The 17,252-nt window shown below is 41.5% G+C and overlaps 1 protein-coding gene across 1 annotated transcript in view; it reads left to right on the top strand.

Moving 5' to 3' along the window:
* Positions 1 to 17,252, top strand: part of LOC308305186 (cohesin subunit SA-2-like) — a 37,331-nt gene that overhangs the window by 7,247 nt on the left and 12,832 nt on the right. The window contains exons 2-29 of the mRNA XM_080749898.1: positions 2,291 to 2,416; positions 2,536 to 2,614; positions 3,247 to 3,405; positions 3,573 to 3,669; positions 3,917 to 3,993; positions 4,202 to 4,406; positions 4,591 to 4,742; positions 7,043 to 7,116; positions 7,463 to 7,586; positions 8,069 to 8,167; positions 9,114 to 9,193; positions 9,423 to 9,530; positions 9,705 to 9,813; positions 9,923 to 10,040; positions 11,164 to 11,267; positions 11,364 to 11,456; positions 11,583 to 11,672; positions 11,804 to 12,007; positions 12,142 to 12,212; positions 12,492 to 12,579; positions 13,143 to 13,223; positions 13,718 to 13,810; positions 14,371 to 14,545; positions 14,801 to 14,940; positions 15,034 to 15,135; positions 15,734 to 15,882; positions 15,992 to 16,120; positions 16,447 to 16,652. Coding sequence (XP_080606024.1) covers positions 2,373 to 2,416; positions 2,536 to 2,614; positions 3,247 to 3,405; positions 3,573 to 3,669; positions 3,917 to 3,993; positions 4,202 to 4,406; positions 4,591 to 4,742; positions 7,043 to 7,116; positions 7,463 to 7,586; positions 8,069 to 8,167; positions 9,114 to 9,193; positions 9,423 to 9,530; positions 9,705 to 9,813; positions 9,923 to 10,040; positions 11,164 to 11,267; positions 11,364 to 11,456; positions 11,583 to 11,672; positions 11,804 to 12,007; positions 12,142 to 12,212; positions 12,492 to 12,579; positions 13,143 to 13,223; positions 13,718 to 13,810; positions 14,371 to 14,545; positions 14,801 to 14,940; positions 15,034 to 15,135; positions 15,734 to 15,882; positions 15,992 to 16,120; positions 16,447 to 16,652 — 3,250 coding nt within the window. The 5' untranslated portion in view covers positions 2,291 to 2,372. The remainder of the gene's footprint in view (positions 1 to 2,290; positions 2,417 to 2,535; positions 2,615 to 3,246; positions 3,406 to 3,572; positions 3,670 to 3,916; positions 3,994 to 4,201; positions 4,407 to 4,590; positions 4,743 to 7,042; positions 7,117 to 7,462; positions 7,587 to 8,068; positions 8,168 to 9,113; positions 9,194 to 9,422; positions 9,531 to 9,704; positions 9,814 to 9,922; positions 10,041 to 11,163; positions 11,268 to 11,363; positions 11,457 to 11,582; positions 11,673 to 11,803; positions 12,008 to 12,141; positions 12,213 to 12,491; positions 12,580 to 13,142; positions 13,224 to 13,717; positions 13,811 to 14,370; positions 14,546 to 14,800; positions 14,941 to 15,033; positions 15,136 to 15,733; positions 15,883 to 15,991; positions 16,121 to 16,446; positions 16,653 to 17,252) is intronic.

Genomic DNA, 17,252 nt, shown 5'->3' with positions numbered 1-17,252 from the left:
ATCTGCATGACAACATCTGAAAGAGGGCCAGCCAACACCCCCCCCCCCCCCCCCCCCCCCCGCCCACCCACACACACACACACACACACGCACACGCACACACGCACGCACACACACACACACACACACAGAGCTGGTTAAACATGTTGCCCCATGCTAGATGCAGAATAGACATGCCTCATGCTAGATGCATAATAGATAGTAGTTACACCATAAAAATGCTAATATACAGCATATGATTTGTGAAAGTGACAAACGGGCTTCACAGTTATGTCAGGTGTGTTCATATGCTAATGGTGATGCGATTTCAGATCAATTGCTCCAGCCACTGAGGAGAAACGCTGTGACAGACAGACAGACACTCACTCAGACATTCGCAAAATTATAGTATAGACTAGTCCTTACCCGTTCAAAGATATGAGCTCCGAAATGATGTGCAGTGTGTGGGTTATGGGATGTGCACTGTGCACACGGTATATGAGGGATGGAAAGTAACTTTAACTGGTTCTTGCATGATAATATGTAGGAGCATCAATGTAAGAAATACCCGTTTCGTTTAATGGCTATGTGTGTGTGTGTGTGTGTGTGTGTGTGTGTGTGTGTGTGTGTGTGTGTGTGTGTGTGCAGCGGTTTGGACCGTGAGACCATCCGCAGAGTAGTCTGTGTTTCTTTTTGAGAGGGTCGGTCTGCCTGAAAAACGCGTTTTGGAACGAAACGGTTACGTTTTGCGCGTTTGTGACGCCCTCTACGGGTGGAATTGGAAATGCTTCTGGGGATTCGTTGAGTAAGCCACCCGCAACCTGTGGCAGAAATTCAGTGTTGACTCGACGTTTTGTTTGTGATTTATGGCTATTGTTTGCAAAACGGGCCCCTCCCGCTAACTTTGGAAGCCCGTTACGAACGAACGGTATGGACTATCAAAATATCCCTTGACTATGTTCATTGCATGGGTTCAGAGATCATGTGTACCCATTTTCGTGACATTTGAAGAAAATATGTAGGAAAAGGAGCAAAAAGTGTGTTTTGGAGAAAATTCAAAATGGCGGAAAATCTATCCTGACGCAAATGGGCGGGGCCTATATGGGGAGATGCGTATTGACCCAAGGAATCCAGGGAAAAAAGAATTTTAATTTTTCGACCTACGGTTCAAGAGTTACAAGGCAAGTAGGCCGTTATAGCGCCACCATGAGGCAGAGTGGAAATGCTTTTGGGGATTCGTTGAGTATGCCACCCGCGACCCTTGGTTAAAATTCAGTGTTGACTCGACAATTTGTTTGTGCTTTACGGCTATTGTTTGCGGTCCCATCCTGCTAATAACTTTGGAAGCCTGTTACGAACGAACGGTACAGACTATCGACATATCCCTTGAGTATATTCATTGCATGGGTTCATAGATCATGTATACCGCTTTTTGCGACATTTGAAGAAAATATGTAGGAAAAGGAGCAAAAAGTGTGTTTTGGAGAAAATTCAAGATGGCGGAAAATCTAGCCTGGCGCAAATGGGCGTGGCCTATATCGGGAGATGCGTCTCGACCCACGGAATCCAGGGAAAAAATAATTTTAATTTTCCGACCTACGGTTCAAGAGTTACAGGCCGAAACGTAAAGTGGACTGTTATAGCGCCACCATGAGGCCAACTGACAAAGTTATTTTTTATTTAATCCTTGATATCATTATAAATCTCCTCTCAGAGTTTTGTAACTGTAGCCCCTATGGTTTGCGAGAAAAAAAATATTGAATGTGAGTTTTTGCGATTCCCATTATAAGTCAATGGGAAAAATTAATTCACTAATAAATTAATATCAATTAAACGATTTGTGAAAGTGAAAAAAGGGCTTCACAGTTGTGTCAGGTGTGTTCATATGCTAATGGTGATGCGATTTCAGATCAATTGCTCCAGCCACTGAGGAGAAACGCTGTGACAGACAGACAGACAGACACTCAGACACTCAGACACTCAGACAGACATTCGCTAAATTATATGTTAGATGTATGTATATAAGATTTTTGCCAGACCCATGAAATGGGTAGGCCTACATAAGCAAATGTCGGTCTGTCCGGGTTTTCTATATAAAGGGTATATATGATGATGACATGATGATGACATGCCTACAAAAGGCATGATGTCATAAATGATGATGACAGACAGGGGGTTGGCAGAACCGGGGTCTGGCACAACCAGGTTGACCTGGTCTAGTTATATAAGATTTAATCTTTTTTTATTACATGTGATGTCACTGATGGACACAATCAATTAACATCATCATTTGATTTGTTTCTCATTCCAGATTTATTTGAAGGGAAAACACTTGTTTGGAGTCCAGAGCAACCAAATCACTTTCTGAAGCTGATCCAGAAAATGTTAAAGAAATGATAGCAGCGCAGGACTTGCAAACAGATAATCCGCATTATCCGTAAGCAATAGTCTGTTATCAAGTATTGACTTGCAAATGCTAGAATTGTATTTGAAAATGTCACTACAAATTATTAAAAAATGAATGCTTGTCTTGTTTTTGTGCTACTGTATGTACAGAGAAGGTGATACACCTTTATCTTCAGACGCAGACCTTGAAGATCCTGATGGAAGGAATGCAAAGACGGGGAAAGCATTCGTATGTGTTGCTTTTCATGCATGTTAAGAAACAATTTGACACTGTGGTATCATGTAGGGATGCACCGATATGGAAATTCTATATTTATTTCCCCTTTTTGCTAGGGAAACAAATACATCTTCATTATAAGAAATAAATGTTCAGAATCTAGAAGGGAAACAAATACATCTTCATTATAAGAAATAAATGTTCAAAATCTAGAGCTTGGTAGGCTAGAACTGCACTCTGTTGAGTTACCAACTTGGGCCTTGTGCGCCAGCAGACCACTGACATCACCACTGGAGATGCCAGTGACATCACCACTGGCAATTAATGTCAGCTTTATTTGCAGATACTGATATCTGACGATACTAATAGTGCATCCCTAATCAATTGCTTTTGTTCCCAGCGCAATAGTTAACCTCCACCTCAAATTTTCCATTATTGGGGTAGTTATATATTGTTCACAAATGTTCACAGTTATTCTGTAATCTTAAAACAAATGCGAGAAATCTCTGTGAGTGTACGTGTATGTACTGTATGTGTATGTAATCCGCGTATCTCGAGAACCGTTCGTCCCACCGGCTTCAGATTCGATAATTACATTAATTACAGAATAAACTAATAAAAGTGATGTCACTTTTCCCCACTAGGCTGCTAAGAAGGGAAAGAAGCCCCTTGGAGACAAGGCCAGGGGTGGAGCAGGGGAAAAGGTTCCTGGCCTTGGGTGGGTGAATGGGCATCATCAGCATAATGGGGTGGAGAACATGACCCTGTTTGAAGTGGTTAAAATGGGAAAGAGTGCCACACAGGTACGTGCACGGTTGTTGGCGTATGAAAAGATATGTATTGCTGTTTTTGACAGCGGAACAGCATGGGTGTTGCAATAACTCTCTAATGCAAAATAAGATTTGACTGAGAGCTGTGTGATGGTTTCAAGCTTGAATTTAAAACATCCCGCTATTGTTTTGTTTTCCAGTCTGTTGTTGATGACTGGATAGAGGCATACAAACAAGAGAGAGACATTGCTGTCTTGGACTTAATCAACTTCTTCATTCAGTGCTCTGGATGTAAAGGTAATTATCTGATTGTTGAAAAAAGAAAACCAAGGCACTCTTCTAAATATTAAAAAGCCTTTAATAAGTATTGGCTAAATCATAATCGGAAAAAAGGTTAAAAATGGGATCACCCACGCGTTTCGGCTCTTTGAGCCTTCCTCAGGGTATGATTGTTATTGACTTCCATGGGGCACAGTTAAAAGTGGGATGTTATCCAAGCAAAATTACGAAAGTAAACTTGGTTGAAAATATGCTCTTGTCACAGGTGCTGTGAGTCCAGAGATGTTCAGGCATATGCAGAACTCCGAGATCATCAGGAAAATGACAGAGGAATTTGATGAGGTAATGTCGTCTTGAGATGATTCTAAAAATAAAAATAGGACTGAAATGTATGAGCACAAATTAAACGTGAAATAGTCCTAATGTTTGTAATTAACTAACTTAATGCTAGTTTGAGGAAATTAGGAAAATGATCCAATTTGAATTAATTTTGCTTGAAATGTGTCATTGTCATCTAAATCATTTATGTCCTTCCTCAATTTTGGAATAGGACAGCGGTGACTATCCGTTAACCCTAGCAGGGCCACAGTGGAAGAAATTCAGGTCAAGCTTCAGTGATTTCATTGGGGTCCTGGTCCGGCAGTGTCAATACAGCATCATCTACGATGAATACATGATGGACACGGTCATCTCACTGCTCACTGGCCTGTCTGACTCTCAAGTCCGGGCTTTTAGACACACAAGCACACTTGCAGGTCAGTTTTGGTCTATACTTGAAGGTTTTTTGGAAGCACACTCCTTTCTTTCTTATGTATTTCTGTCACTGTGGATTGATAAAACAGTGGATACTTTTGTATACTGTTTAGTGTTTACCTTTTTGATTGCTTGTCTTTTTTAAGTGTATAACAAGAGCTATACTGCCTTTTTCTGTTTTTAAAGCCATGAAGTTAATGACGGCCTTGGTGAATGTTGCTCTCAACCTAAGCATTAGCATGGACAACACACAAAGACAATATGAGGCAGAGAGGAACAAGGTCATTGGAAAGAGGGCCAACGAAAAGCTGGAGCTCCTGTTGCTGAAACGTAAAGAGGTGAGCTGAATCTATTAATGCTTTTACCTCTTTACATTCAGATTGTCCAACTGGTACAGCATTACAGATATGCTGATGCCTTATGTTATGAGCCTCTGCGCAGGCTTAGATTCTCATGTAAGGTTTGGTTGCTTGGCAGTGGCGAAATTAGACCTTATTCCCCATGGGTTTTCAGATCAAAGGGGCCCTGGGCTCAGGGGCCCAGGGACCAATGTGAGCGGGTCAGTCCGACGGCTAAGACCCACAATTGTCGGGTCTTGTCTAGCACAGATTGACAGCCATACACTACAATGATTAATTCAGAGTGGAAATCATAGGCTAACAATAACTGCTGTGAATAGCCTAATGAACAACTACATGGCAGAGTTCTGTGCATTCGTCTATATTATTTAATTTTAGACAATAGAAGGAGCCAACAAGCCAAAAAGGTGAAGCAGAAGAATCAACCATGAGTGATTGGCATGACAAGCATTCTTATATTGCCAAAGCATTACATACAGTATGATACAAAATAAAATAATCTCTCCATCTCTCTCCCTTTCCATATCACTGCTTTAAAGTGACTCCTCTCTCTCTCTCTCTCTCTCTCTCTCTCTCTCTCTCTCTCTCTCTCACACACACACACACACACACACACACACACACACACACACACACACACACACACACACACACACACACACACTCCTTGTCTCCCTCTCTTTCATGTGCAGTGCCACTGTGCCACGCACCCAGGCACCGACACCACGAATCAAACATACACGCGACAACCGAAGCACCGAAATGAAGTGCAAGCGCAAACACACGCGAACACTGGAACACCACCACCAACACAATCAAAACAAACACACGCAGGCACGCGGTCACGTTGTTACACAAAAAGACAGACAGCTTAATGGCCCATTGGCTGCACATCAGTGGATTACACTGATTACAGCAAGATAAATTCAGATAGACCTACCTTTGCTTTAGGTCCAGAGTCTTCTCCAAAAAGCAACAAAATATACGATTTTGTGGTCTTTCCATTTGTTATTTTATATCCTTTGGACGTGCACCCAGTATCTTGACTTCCACGTTTTCTCCCGCGAACATGAGCGTTTGTTTCCCTTCCCCAGCTTTCACTTGTTGACAAGTTGGCTGACAAGTTTGAATAGCACATTACCGGATGTTTATGATTGGCGCTTCCTCACGATAATGCGAAAATAAAAGCTTTTGTACTTTTATGAGGGGGCCCACAGATTAGGAGAGTAGAGACTCCTAATATATCGGAAATGACAATAGCCTATGAATTTAATTATATGTAGGACTATATAATATGGAGCGCATTGGGCGTCTATTGAAAACAAATTTTATTTTGACACTAGGGGGGGCCCTTGGGTTTATAAAACCCAAAAACCCGTCCAAATTACGCTTGTGTTGCTTGGTTGTCACAATGTATAATTTGCAGCACATTTTAGCAGGTAATCCAGTGGACTTTTTCTGTTACCACAAAAGTCAGTTGAGTTCAATAGACCTTTTCCTGTAACCTTCTTTGTAACCCCAAAAGTCCATTGAGTTCAATGGACTTTTCTGTAACCTTTTCTGTAATCCCAAGTTCATTGTAAGAGTTGTGCGAGCTTGAGGATTGGTTAAGCCTGTCCCCCCTAAGAACAGTTATATCAGCATGCATTGCCCATATTTGGGTGTGTACTCTAGATGGGATGCACAAACCTCTAGTTTCCTTTATTCACAAATTCCAAGGCTGGTAGGTTGATTGCCATTTCACCTACTGTGAAAGGTCTAAAGGATATCTTTCGCTTCAGTGCTTCCTGCTCATAGAGTCCACAATGAGGAGCAGTACCGCACATAAAATATGTTAAAAATCGAACCTCTGTTCGAAGTGGAGCTGTGTGTGTGTGTGTGTGTGTGTGTGTGTGTGTGTGTGTGTGTGTGTGTGTGTGTGTGTGTGTGTGTGTGTGTGTGTGTGTGTGTGTGTGAACTGAGCGGTGGTCGTGGGGGGGGGGAGGGGTGCCTGTGTGTGTGTGTGTGTGGGGGGGGGGGGGTGCCTGTGTGTGTGGGGTGGGGGTGTGTGTGTGTGTGTGTGTGTATTGCAGTTGATGCTCAGGGCAGGCTAGACTCAACAGCACCTCTCTGGTCACCCAGGGTAGTCAGGCTACACCAGAGGCTACATACAGACAGACAGACAGACCCACCCACAGACACACACGGCCACGTATAGGGAGCTTGTGTTCCACACAGCTCCAAAAATAAATATATATATATATATTATACATGAAGCTCCTCCTCTTATTTTGTTTCAGCTTCAAGAAAACCAAGACGAAATTGAGAACATGATGAATGCAATTTTCAAAGGAGTGTTTGTGCATAGATATCGGTATGTATCTATGAGCAGTATAATTCCATACTGACTGTCAAATGTCACTGTTAAAGATGAGTGCCCCCTCTCATGCCACTGTATTGTATCACATCAAACCAAGACCACTGCAGAATGTGTATTTTTTGGTTGCCCTCTTGTGTGACTTGCATCATATGTTTTACTGCATACTGTATAATTCTAATCACATCTGGCAAGCTTTGAGTAGGGAGCTGCTCCAAACTGTTCTGTGTTCATATGCATTGCCATCATGAGTTAACAGATAGGAGTGGATTAAAACCCCTTTTGGATATTATGGGGCTGCATGTCTTTTCTTATTCTCAGTCAATCCTTCTATATTCATCAGTGATGCCATTGCCGAAATCCGAGCGATATGCATCGAGGAGATTGGAGTGTGGATGAAATTGTACAGTGACGCCTTTCTCAATGACAGTTACCTGAAATATGTTGGGTGGACAATGAATGACAAGGTGAGTTAGGTCTACCCTGTATTTATGACCCCATTGTTTTATATAGGTAACGGGAAATGATAATGATGATAAACCTGCTAAGGTTGAGTATGTTTCAACTTGAGCGCGTAAGAATGAAATTGGGTTCCCAGTTCCCACTCAGGTATGATTGGATTTCAATAATGAAACATACCCTGTATTATCTTGAAACCCCAAAGAAACCCTGCAAGGAGTGTAGTACTCATTCCATTATTTTGTCCCTCCTTAAACTAAGAGCAGGTCATTATATCATCATCATCATCAATAGCATAATTATAGAAAAAAAGTTGTTCATATACTTTATTGAATCTCTCTCTAAGTTAATACAGTTTTGCAACTATAGTAGGCTAATTATGAAAATTGTCATTGTGTGTGGAGGGGGGGGGGGGCAGATGACTAGATGGGTTTAATTTGAACATTTGAATATTACTAATAATTTATATATGGCTACTTGTGATTGTAAGCAAGGTGAGGTGCGACTGAAGTGCCTGACAGCCCTGCAGGGCTTGTACTATAGCAGGGAGCTCAACACTCGACTGGAACTCTTCACTAGTCGATTTAAGGTGAGCCAACTACACTCAGGGGCGTCACAAGGGGTAGGAAAGTGGGACTGAGTTACTGGGGCCCAAGGTGGAGGGGCCCTAATAACTTTATCTATTGAAAAATAGCAGATATACAAGCTCACAGCGCGGCACTCGGTGCCGCGCTGCGAGCTTGTAGATCTGCTATTTTTGAAAAGTTGTGAAAATGTGTGAAAGTCTTTGAATATATGTATTCTTTAAGCGAACATTTCTAACTCAAATTTTGCTTCTGGGGGGTCCCTGGAACTAAATATTTTGAGATCGGGGTCCGTGGCCAAATACATATCATCTTGGGGGTCCTTGACATAGGTTTCTTGCACACATTTTCACGATTTTTCAAAAATAGTCAATGAGCAACCCTAACCCAGGATTTTAGAGACAAATTTATTTCGGTTCGGCTCCGTCTAAACTACAATATGACGTCATTCATAGGTTCGGGGGGGCAGGTACCTTTTTTTGGGGTGAACTACTGCTTTAAGTTAAGACATAATACCTGGCGGTAATTAAGACGTGCACAATAGGGTCCAGAGGATTTTACTGCGTAAAAGAAGTACCTGTAACTTCAAAACTTTTGCTAGTCCTGGAAAATCAAAAGTTCTATAAATGTAGCTATATAAGGAAGCTAACATTTTCCATACTGATGCTTCTAATACTGAAGACTCAAATTATATCCCTGACCATAAAAATAAATCTGTGTCCAGGCTATACTCATTTATATGCTTCTACACAATGCTGTTGTATGCATATTATTTTCCTGATATGTCACCATTGCATGCAAGTAACCACAAAAGTACTGAAACTGTATCCCCTGGAACCGTGTCCTGGATTTCCAAGCGGGAGGTTACCCAATACCCATGGCTAGTACTGTATATATTACTGTAGGTTTGTGATTACTTAGTCTACATGTTAACCTTACTGTCATTGACAGGATCGTGTTGTGTCGATGACACTGGACAAGGAATATGATGTTGCAGTACAAGCCGTTAAACTTCTGACTCTTGTCTTACAGTAAGTATCCTCACCTGCAAAGGTAATGAGTTTAACAACATCGATATACCCTCACTCTTTTCATTGTGATCCAAATGAAAATTTACAGTACGTATATCATCAGTCAAGTCAAGTGCAGAACAGGACACTTTTACTATTAAGCTCTGTTCCGTAATTTCCAAATGTTCAGCTTGTCAGTTATTTGTTGTGCTCCAGCTCACAAAGGAATTGGGTCATTATGATCTAACAGGAGCAGTGATGAGGTCCTTACAGCAGAGGACTGTGAGAGTGTGTATCATCTGGTCTACTCAGCCCATCGACCCATAGCTGTAGCCGCAGGAGAGTTTCTCTACAGAAAGTAAGATTTCGTTTGAAATTGAAACAATACTGTGGTATTGAGCTTTTGGGAGTGAAATTGGATGTCGCCATTCCTACACATCTTCCACATGGCGCAAGTCGATGTTTATAATGCAGTATGGAATTGAGGACATTGCTTGAATGCTTGACCTTTTTGTCTTGTGCTGGCTAAAAGGCTGTACAGCCACCGAGGGGGAGAGGAAGAAGGATTGCCTCGGCGGGGCAGGCAAAGCCTCAACGGCAGCCTCCTCAAGACCACAGTATTTTTCTTCTTGGAGAGTGAGGTAATTTGTGTCCATGTTTCTCACCATTTGTCATTGTTGTCTCTCTGGCAGCTGTAGCGCTGGAAGTGTTACAATATTGATGGGATATACATACTCTTGTGTCTTGTAGCTCCATGAACATGGGGCCTACCTGGTAGATAGTCTGTGGGAGTGTGCAGCAGAGCTCCTCAAAGACTGGGAGAGCATGATCAGCCTTCTGCTGGATGAACCCATGCCAGGGGAGGAGGGTGAGTTTCCCCTACTCATACAAACAATGTTTCACAGCCTCACAAACTTTAAAATGTTTCCTCTATTTAAAGCTTCAATCTGGAATTGAATAATACGAAATTGAATAAAACATATACAGTATACCTTTCAAAATGTGTCAGTGGAGCTGCTCAATGGCTAAGTGTGGTTGTACTCGTCAGTTCCCAGGTTTTGATGTGTGTGTTTGTGTGTGTCTAGTATTTGCAAAGCTTTGCTGAAAATGAGCACTTGTGCTCAGCTACTACCCTGGATAAATAAATTAAATCGACATACTGTATTGTACACTGCTGTACTTTAATCACAGCATATGTTTGGGGGCTTGGTGGCGCAGTCGATAGGCTGTCGCCTCACAGCTAGAAGGTCCTGGGTTCGATTTCCGCCCATACCCAAGGTGGGGTTGGCAAAAGGGCCTTTCTATGTGGAGTTGATATGTTCTCCCCGTGTCTCCTAGGGTAGGTATCCTTACAAAAAACATGCAGTAATCCTGGTCTCTATACTGCCTACCCCCTGGCCAGCCGGGGCGCCTGATGGAGGGGAAAGGAACTGGTTGGAATAACGTGCATGTTCCTTCCACGGCATGCGTTATGTCCAGCCGGGGAAACTCCCCCCTGTCACGTGAAAAGAAGTGACTTGGACTCCTCATGCATAGAAGGAAGCATGAGGTCAGTCCATTGTCTCCCCAAGTTGGCAGAGGGAGAGCACCCAGGATTATTAGATAATTGACACCGGGTGAAAATGGGTCATGAAATCGTGGGATAAAAAGTTAGCAAAAAAAGAGAACATCATATGTTCAATGATGATCGAGTCACAAAAAACAAAGCAGAAAATGACCGATCTACTGTACACACTCACCTGTCGCGCTGTCAGCGCGACAGGTGAATCAAATATTTGCCCCAAATAGGGAGTGGTTAAAGTGGTGCCTTGAAAATAGCAAATATTTCGTTTTCTGTGCATTTAGGACACATTTTAAACCAAGAAAAAACGCTTTGTTTTATGCAATCATTAATGCACGTCAAGACAATTGTGTTTTGTTGACATACAGGAAAAGTCTCATCCTCATTCGATCATTCCATATAGTATACTGTATCTCTGTGTCTTTTCCAGCACTGACCGACCCCCAGGAAACAGCACTAATAGAGATCATGCTCGCTGCTGTCCGGCATGCTTGTGAATGCCACCCTCCAGTGGGTAGAGGCACAGGCAAGAGGGTGCGTTGCCTGACTCTGCAAACTCCATTGCATGAGCATTAACACGTTATCATACTAGATGTTGACAAATGAACTGTGGTCTTCTGCATGTCAAAGGTCCTTACCGCGAAGGAGAAGAAAGCGCAGCTGGATGACAGAACGAGAATCACAGAGATGTTTGCAGTGGCATTGCCTCTGTTGTTGACAAAGGTGGTTAACATTATCTACTCCTCAAATAACGGTGCACAGTACTGACTCTTTTAACCTGGGTCACCAGATAAACCATAACGACCATGTGTACTGACTGTTACTGTCTTCTTTTATTTCTCTTTACAGTACTGTGTTGATGTTGAAAAGGTGACCAATTTACTACAAATTCCAAAGTACTTTGATCTTGACATCTACACTACTGGTCGGTTAGAAAAGGTTTGTGGAATGTACTTTCTTTCGAACTGATAAAACTCAAGATGTCAGCGATGATAACGATGTTGATTACTATATGATACTATATGTTGCTGCATACTGTGATAAAAACAGAGTTTTCTGTTCCTGTTAAGCATTTGGATGCTCTGCTGCGGCAAATCTGGGAGGTGCTGGATAAGCACACTGACACAGATGTGCTTGAAGCCTGCTCTACCACCTATCACTACCTATGCAACGAGGAATTCACTATCTACAATCGCGTGAACATTGCCCGCTCCCAGCTCCTTGATGAGTTGGTGGACAAGTTCAACAAACTGCTGGAGGACTTTCTGCATGAGGTAAATGGCAGAGATGCTTACTTTGTCGTTTGTGTTGTTTAGATTTACTTTCATTTAATGTTTTGAATGTGCATTACCATATAGACATATAGAGTGTCAGGTGTTTCACAAGAACACTACTTCTACTCTGGCAGGGGGAAGAACTAGATGAAGATGATGCCTACCAGGTTCTGTCCACACTGAAGAGGATAAGTGCTTTTCACAAGTAAAACAATGAACATATTAAGATTTAAAAAATATAAACTTGTGAATGTTGAAAGTCGAGGTTGTATGATTTCAAAGTAGCTTCTTGTTTTTCAGTCATCACTTGCTGTTGTAAAGATGTGAATTATCCTTTTTGGTGAATGGCTAAGTCGGCTTTTAGACTTGTTCTCATCTGAACGTGTTGAAAGATATATTTATTGGTGGAGAGACTCATAATGATATATTTTCATTTCATCAATCCGAACACTTGTATATATATTTTTTTCCCCCCTTCTACAAGTGCACATGATCTCTCTAAGTGGGACCTCTTCACTTCCAACTACAAACTACTCAACACCGGTCTGGAAAATGGAGATATGCCTGAGCAGGTAATTAGAGTAATTTATCTTTAACCTATCACAATCAGTCATTAAAGGACAACTTTGTTTTTTTACAACAAGGGTTCATATTTTAGATTGTAATTAGAGAAAAGAAAAAGTGAGAGTCAAAATGTTTTCATTTGCTTCATTCTATTGTTTTATCGCGTTTACCGTGCTAAAATGTGGGGCATGCGTACGCATGGGGGCATGCGTACAAGTGGCTAAATATGTCTTTTTAGACACAATAAAGCCAGCAGTTTCTTTATTGCTATTTACAGTAATTAATACTTCTAGCCCCCATAAGTCACATCCAACCATGAAAGGTTGCGTTGTATCTTGGGAATGGGCTTATTCTGTGTAAAATGACATATTTAGCCACTTGTACACATGCCCCCAACCACTGAAATATGAATCTCTAAAACAATAGAAAGACGTAAATGAAATAATTTTAACATTCATCTTTTATATTCTTTAATTACAATCTAAAATATGAACCCTTGTTGTAAAAAACTAAAGTTGTCCTTTAACTACTGTCTGTATCATCACCCTGTTATTTTTGCTTTCCCCTACAGATTGTCATTCATGCAATGCAGTGCACACACTATATCATTCTGTGGCATCTAGCAAATCTCTCAGAATGCAGCTCCACAAAGGTACATATTACTATAACATACTGTATATTCACAATATGACATGAATGTTAAAGTTCTGTTTGGTTGTACCACCAGACAGATGGTGGTACAGACTCTATACATTAATTCATGGATATTTGGAAAGCAACACAGTTTATTTTGAGCTTTTACTCCTGTCACTTTGGGCTATAAAAAGTTGAGTAAGCAAGTAAACTGACTTCACTGCTGCTCTTTGTAACTGGCAAATAAATATGGCAGATACAGATGTCAAATAGAATCTTATTGGCCAAAATATATGTTAGCAACAAGGAAAGAAGGGTGACAATACCAACAAATGTTATTGTATATTGATGGTCCATAGCTCCAATTATTGGGATCCTACACGTGGGACGTTGTAAAACATTACAGATTTTGCCGATGCGGATTCAAAGTACATTTATATACAAATCATATTGTTCACACGTTTGAAATAGTAGCACATAGTCACCGATGAAGCTTTCCTTTTGTTTCTTTAGGGGGATATGGTGACCTTGAGAAAGCAAACGAGGGTTTTCTGCTTAATGTGCCAGCGCTACCTAACAAATGTGAACACCACTGTAAAGGAACAGGTGGGATCATGCATACCAGACTCTTCTCTTCTTCCTGGCTTTGGTCCAGTTACAGCAGTGGTTCTCAACCTTTTCAGGCCGCGACCCCCAAAATAACGATATTTTAACTGGGACCCCCCCCACCCCACCCTGACGAGCACCAAGAGTTGAGGCATTACATTTTGTATAGCACGGTTCTATTTGAAAATAGCAGATCTACATGCTCACAACGCCTCGCGTTGTATTTTCACAATTTCTGCCTCTGATATTTGACAATTTGGCCAATGTGAAATTTGTCAGTTTAGAGGTCTTCAAAAGTCCTTAAATTGACACTTTTATATGCATAAACCCATTATAAACTTAAACGTCATGTTTGTTTGTTTACTGTTGAGTGAGAAAACAATGTTGCACATTAAGTTAATCATCTGGGGACCCCCCAAAATAATTTGGGGACCCCCCTGGGGGTCCCGACTCCCGACCCACAGGTTGAGAACCACTGAGTTACAGTAGCATACAGATGAAAAGTATAATCACCGCAGGTGGTCTCTCAAGGGCTAAAGTGTGGAGCTCTGTTCCTGTAGGCCTTCACCATCCTGTGTGACGTGCTGATGATCTTCAGTCACCAGATCATGTCGGCGGGCCGGGAGCATCTGGAGCCTCTGGTCTTCACCCCCGACTCTGGTTTACAGGCCGAGTTGCTCGACTTCATCTTGGAACAAGTGTTCATCGACCAGGATGATGACAACAACAGCACAGGTCAGAGTCTCTGTCTGTTCAAAAAAATAAATGTCAAAGTTATCCAAGAATAAATTATAAATAAAATGAAAGACATTCCATACATTTAGAACACAAATTTAAGAAATAGTGAAAATAGCTGATCTACAAGCTCACAACGCGGCGCGATGCTGTGGAAAATATTTTGACACACCCAAGTAGTTTGCAAACTTGTAAGCATAAGAGATGGATTGTTAAGACTGTTTTCCTGTATATGTCTTCTTTTGTGTCTTCTAGATGGCCAGCAAGATGATGAAGCCTATAAAATTGAAGCACTCCACAAACGGAGGAACCTATTATCAGCCTATTGCAAACTGATCATTTACAATGTTGTGGAAATAAATACAGGAGCAGATATATTTAAGCAGTACATGAGGGTATGTTTAATATTTCATCGTCATCGGTTCTACAACAAATTCTGTCTCACTGCTATTCACAGCTAACAACCTTTATCCACTGACTCTCCTCAGTACTACAATGATTATGGAGACATCATCAAGGAAACAATGAGTAAAACAAGACAGATTGACAAAATACAGTGTGCAAAGACACTCGTTGTCAGCTTGCAAAAGGTAAGATTCTTGGCAACTAGAACAAAATACTGTTTCTTAAGAAACTATTTCTAATGTACCTGCAGTTACAGTAGTACATTTAAAAAGCAGGCACTTAAGAAGCACTATAGGACATATCTTGTTCATCCATCAAAGTTGATAATGACCATGGTTGAACAGACCAATCTGAGCCTGGAATACTCTGTAGCATAATGGACAGGACAGAGAGGATAGAGCCCTGATTCCATTCTTGGTAGATTGCTGCCTCTACAACATAAGAGGACTGCACCTTCATGTACTTGTCATATCCAGGCAAGTCGGTTGTGGGCTAGGGGTTCCCAGCTTTTCAGCTTGTAATTCAAATACAACTTCTGTTATTCTCTGTTAATCCTTTGCTCTGTATTTGGGTTTGGGCCCTCTGAAATCTTGCTGCATGCAAACGTGAGCACACACACATTATTATACACTATGTACTTCTCAATCGACAATTAGCAAAATAGAAATCTAACTTCTGCTCTAAAGTTTCCTAATAGCCCTTTTTAAACAATTTAGATTTTGAAGACTTATTTCTTCAAATGTATTCATATTAATATTAACGGTTTGGTGTTTTCATTTATAGCTATTCAATGAGATGCTGTCTGACCTTGGCTGCAATATTGACCGCTCTTCATCAGCCTTCTGCGGCATAAAAGAGCTGGCCCGGCGTTTCTCATTAACGTTTGGACTGGATCAATTGAAGACCAGGGAGGCTATTGCCATGTTGCATAAGTAAGTGGTAATTGTGAGCCAAAAGGTTGTTATCTATACGTTTTGACACCAGTGAAGTTATTAACCTATTTGGACATTCTCATTCTGTCTTTTTATGTATTTATTTTAGGGATGGAATTGAGTTTGCGTTCAAGGAGCCTAGCCCACAGGGAGAGGGGGGTCCACCTCTCAATCTAGCCTTTTTGGACGTCTTGAGTGAGTTCTCTAACAAACTCATGCGACAGGACAAGAAAACAGTGTAAGTCTGGAGCAGAAGACTTGGGTGTGTGGCTATGCGTTGTTTGGATGTAAGTGATGATTAATAAAGATAATTGATTTTAATTCACCTTTTGTCAGCCTTCTGATTGATCCATAACTGGCCCACCAGAAAAATCATTCTCTTTTGCTACCGGGGGTGGAGTTATGCAGTGGAACAAATTCCTCTTTCTTTCATTCACATAAATGTAGTTTTAAAATTATATATATATATATATATTTTTTTTGCTTTGTCATGATAAATAGGAACATTTGATGATTGTTGCAACTCTAACTGCATCGTGACCTTTTGTTTTCTGGCGTCCACAGTCACCTGTACCTGGAACGATTCATGACCTTTCAGATGTCTCTACAGCGAGAGGACACCTGGCTACCCCTCATCTCCTACAGAAACTCCCTATATGCTGGAGATGATGACAACATGTCCGTCATCAGTGGATATAGCAGCAGAGGGTCCACTGTCAGAAGTAAAAAGTCCAAGCCAGCCAGCACAGGCAAGAGGAAATGTCCTGAAGGTGAGGGCCTGATGCCTGGGGAGGCATGGGGGGACTATGTTTTGCACCCTGTCTGTCCGTCCGTCCGTCCGTCCGTCCGTCCGTCCGTCCGTCCGTCCGCCCGTCCTCTCCTTCCATCTGTGGACAGCTAATCCCCGGCGCCGTTGCCACAATGGCAACGAAACTGTGTACGCACACTCCCTGGGTGCCAGAGCAGAACCTCTGCCCCACATTTTTCACATGGGCCTGTTCTAGTGCCACCAGGAGGCGAATTTGTGCAAAACTCATTTTTGGACACTACTCCTACAGATTTTGTCCAAAGATCATGCAAATCGGTAGACAGTATCTCTTTAGTCATGTGATCGACATTGGCCTATTATAGTGCCACCAGGAGGCTACAATAACATACATGACCTGCCTGTGCTCGGAAGAGTACTGCTTCTAGTTATTCTTTTTTTACAGAAAATCTCAATAAGTTAATCCTGGTTATTATAATTATGCTGGTATAATTATGCTATGTTTCCGTTTTCTTGCTCCATTTTCATTCAACTAACAGCTTATTGTATCTCCATGTTATCTCAAAGTACAGAACAATTACAACTAATAAAGCAAATATAGGAA

The sequence above is a fragment of the Nannobrachium achirus genome, assembly GCF_963921795.1.
Source record: "Nannobrachium achirus genome assembly, chromosome: 19".
Lineage (NCBI taxonomy): Eukaryota > Metazoa > Chordata > Actinopteri > Myctophiformes > Myctophidae > Nannobrachium > Nannobrachium achirus.
The sequence above is the reverse complement of the archived record's forward strand: the minus strand, read 5'-3'. Positions and strand labels throughout refer to the sequence as shown.